At 38.2% G+C, this 3,134-nt stretch overlaps 1 protein-coding gene across 1 annotated transcript in view; it reads left to right on the top strand.

Moving 5' to 3' along the window:
- The first annotated feature begins 316 nt into the window (after positions 1 to 316).
- Positions 317 to 3,134, top strand: part of LOC137997899 (dnaJ homolog subfamily C member 11-like) — a 34,928-nt gene continuing 32,110 nt past the window's right edge. Inside the window, exons 1-3 of the mRNA XM_068844221.1 lie at positions 317 to 467; positions 546 to 632; positions 1,353 to 1,395. Of these exons, the coding sequence (XP_068700322.1) occupies positions 402 to 467; positions 546 to 632; positions 1,353 to 1,395 (196 nt within the window). The 5' untranslated portion in view covers positions 317 to 401. The remainder of the gene's footprint in view (positions 468 to 545; positions 633 to 1,352; positions 1,396 to 3,134) is intronic.

Raw genomic sequence — 3,134 nt, forward strand, 5'->3', positions numbered from 1 at the left:
TCACCTGACTCTGAAGATGACTTCCGCTCAGGTTGTCGAAACGTCAGTCAATGCCATCTCCAACAGTCCTTCTCAGGACTACACCCACCCGGACGATCGTACTTTACTTAATGATGATATGACTTCTGGGTTCAAACCATTTACAATTTTATTTGAAAATGACGAGATATGAACTTGTCGCCGCCACTGTTAGAGTAATTTTGTTGCTTCGGACGGCCCTTTGAAAGGAAAAAACTCGTTTCTTTAAAAGAACTGAAAATATGTTTCCTTTTAACAACTATTACATCCCGTTGATAGAAAGTCATGTTTCCAAACCTCCGCATTTCAGAATTTCGTCATTCCATGTTTTGGGGTCGCCCTGAGCCAGCGTTTTAGCAAATAACAACCAGCGGTGTTTGAAAATGGAGGAATCTGAAGATCAAGAAGAAATAGTGGATTACTACGCTATTTTGAACGTCAGAAGAGAGGTAGAAAAATCCAAGAAATCACACAAGCTTAGAAAAATACTTTTAAAATAATCTTGTTTGAATTTCGTTTCATTTCAGGCGAATGAAAATGAGATTAAAGCTGCTTACAGGCGGATGTGCATGTTGTATCATCCCGATAAACACCGAGATCCCGCGAAAAAGAAAGTGAGTTTGTTTACAATTTATCGTGACGTCTGATGGAATACAAACTTAAATTCTGATTGTTTTCTAACACGTTGATTCCCATGCCTGAAAGTACTCTGTGTTTGCTGCTGGGTAGATAGTTCTTGTTATTTAAAGTGTATGTCTTGCCAGCAAACTGCTTGTCCAGTTCAAGTAACCATTTGAAATACGTATATACATACGTTATATCCGTTGACTCTGACAAGTAAATTGCACGATGCCCTTCCATTTATTTGCATGTCATTGAATAAAAGAACACCCGTTACTTTATTGTTATTGTCCACCAAAATGAATGAGTGGCAAAAAGTGGCAGGTATTTGTTACAGGTCACAGGTCAGGTTTCCGTATCATTGTTGTATTGATGATAAAACATCCCTAAACCCTTTATTAATGCTAACCCTAGACCTAAAAACTATTATTTTGGCTTAAGGTTACATTAGAAAAGGGTTGCAGTTGTTTTAGTGATGTTAAGAGGTCTTAAGACGATGACCTGTAAACCTGACCTGTGACTTGTGACCTGTAAAAAATAAAAAATACCTGCCTCGGCAAAAAGTATTTGGATATTCTGCAATTACTTACGGCAACTCTCCTTACTGTTGATTTTCCTTTTTTGTAATTTTTGAGGAGTGTGATTAAGTTTAGTTATTGATCTCAAATTCATAAAAAGTGTAATATTCACGAAGTTTCTATCTGTCGTCACAGATTGCCGAGGAGCTTTTCAGTAAAATCCAAAAAGCTTATGAAGGTATAACTCTTGTACAATGTAACTAAATTGAGGCAAATGATTGCTTCCCAAAGTTAGATTTAGTATAAGGCAGCCTAATGTCAGTTTTCAAGTACTGGTTGTTGTATTGTATGCCTGATTAGAAACAAAGCATATTGTGATGGCCATTTCATGCATTGAAATAGAAACTTGTGGTCTATTGCTTAAATGAACTGTGATGCAGTTGATGCCGGGATAAGGGGCTTTAAGTCCCAATCACTGCAACAAACTTTTCCACTTTACTTATTACCCAAAATCGTCCCAAATACATTGTTAAGTTTTTAGAACCTTTTGATTGAAAATTCACTTTTTTATTTGCTTTGAAAGACTGGAATAGCAGTCATACTCTGATCGACTTAATTGTGGGAAATTTTCATGGATTCGATTCACACTTGATGTCACAAATTGCTTTGCATTGCGATAGTTCTTTGAAAACAGCAATGCAAACTATAAGTACTGCAATTTGTGATGGCAACCTAGTATCGAAGCCAGTCCCCATCATTGATCAGCTATTGATCAGAGTATGACCACTTTTCCAGTCTTTAAGAGTAAATAAAAAAGTGAATTTTCAATCAATGGGTTCTAAAAACTACGCGATATATTTGGGACCATTTTGTAGAATAAATAATGCACCAGTCAATGTAAATCCCGGCCTCCCCCAGGCCAGGGATTAGCGGGGCATAGCGAAGTCATAGGGAAGGCTTTTTCTTTTATTGGAACTATTGAACGCCCCCGGGGTGCGACGTTAATTCCTGTGTTAACGGTTCCTGCCCCTGAGAGCGGGGCGTTGAACGATGTGAGAGACTGGAAGTTTCCAAAATGGCGGCAAGCATCAGCCTAATGACCTCTAGGTAATCTGTAATTCAAATGACTCATCCGGATTCGGAAACAATCAGAACTAGAAATTAAAAACACAGCGTTTCCTCTTAGAAGAGTTTTATCAGCAAATCAGTCCTACATTTTGCAATGTTTGCCCTCAAATACAACGTTTGAATTGTTGTGTTTACGAGTTCATGACCTGTGTAGTTTAATTAAAAGAAGAAATAAATTCTACTGCCAATGTCAGTACATAAAAGTCCTGTGTGAATTTTCTGTGGACATTAAAATTTAAAGTGTGTTTAAAGGGTGCTTTGCCCATCTAGAGCGGGGGATCTTCCATGCAATGATGCCCCGCTTGGGGAGGTTTGAAGTCCACTTTGCCAGCTGCCCAAATCCATGTCCCCGCTAATCCCCGGCCTGAGGGAGGCAGGGATTTACATTGACTGGTGCATAAAGTGCAAAAGTTTTTTTGAAGTTACAGCGCAAAAGTTTTTTTGAAGTTACAGGCACTGTTGAGGACAGTGCCTACTATTGTTATTTCGCATACGTTCTGCGCATCTCAAGATACAGGGGTTTCCTATTGGCGGTGCATAATAATACAGGGGTAATTTTCCGCTGTTTAAAGCTATGCGGAGAAAGTAGAACTTAGCTAGTGCTCTTGGTATCCAAAAAGAAAATTGGAGGTAACCATGCATTTTTCAGAGATAATTATTGAGCTTCAGTTTGAAAAAGAACACGGTGCAAAAAGACCAATTAGGCTAACTCAATGTTGTACCCAATTCAAATCTTTTGGGAATAAAACGTTTTGTTCCAAGTATTTCCATGTCATTTAAAAGTGAATGCCTCATTGTCATGCAAAATAAATGAATCACACAAAGATTCTTAACCCTGAGAGATTTGAA

Source organism: Montipora foliosa, chromosome 3, assembly GCF_036669935.1.
Source record: "Montipora foliosa isolate CH-2021 chromosome 3, ASM3666993v2, whole genome shotgun sequence".
Taxonomy (NCBI): Eukaryota; Metazoa; Cnidaria; class Anthozoa; order Scleractinia; family Acroporidae; genus Montipora; species Montipora foliosa.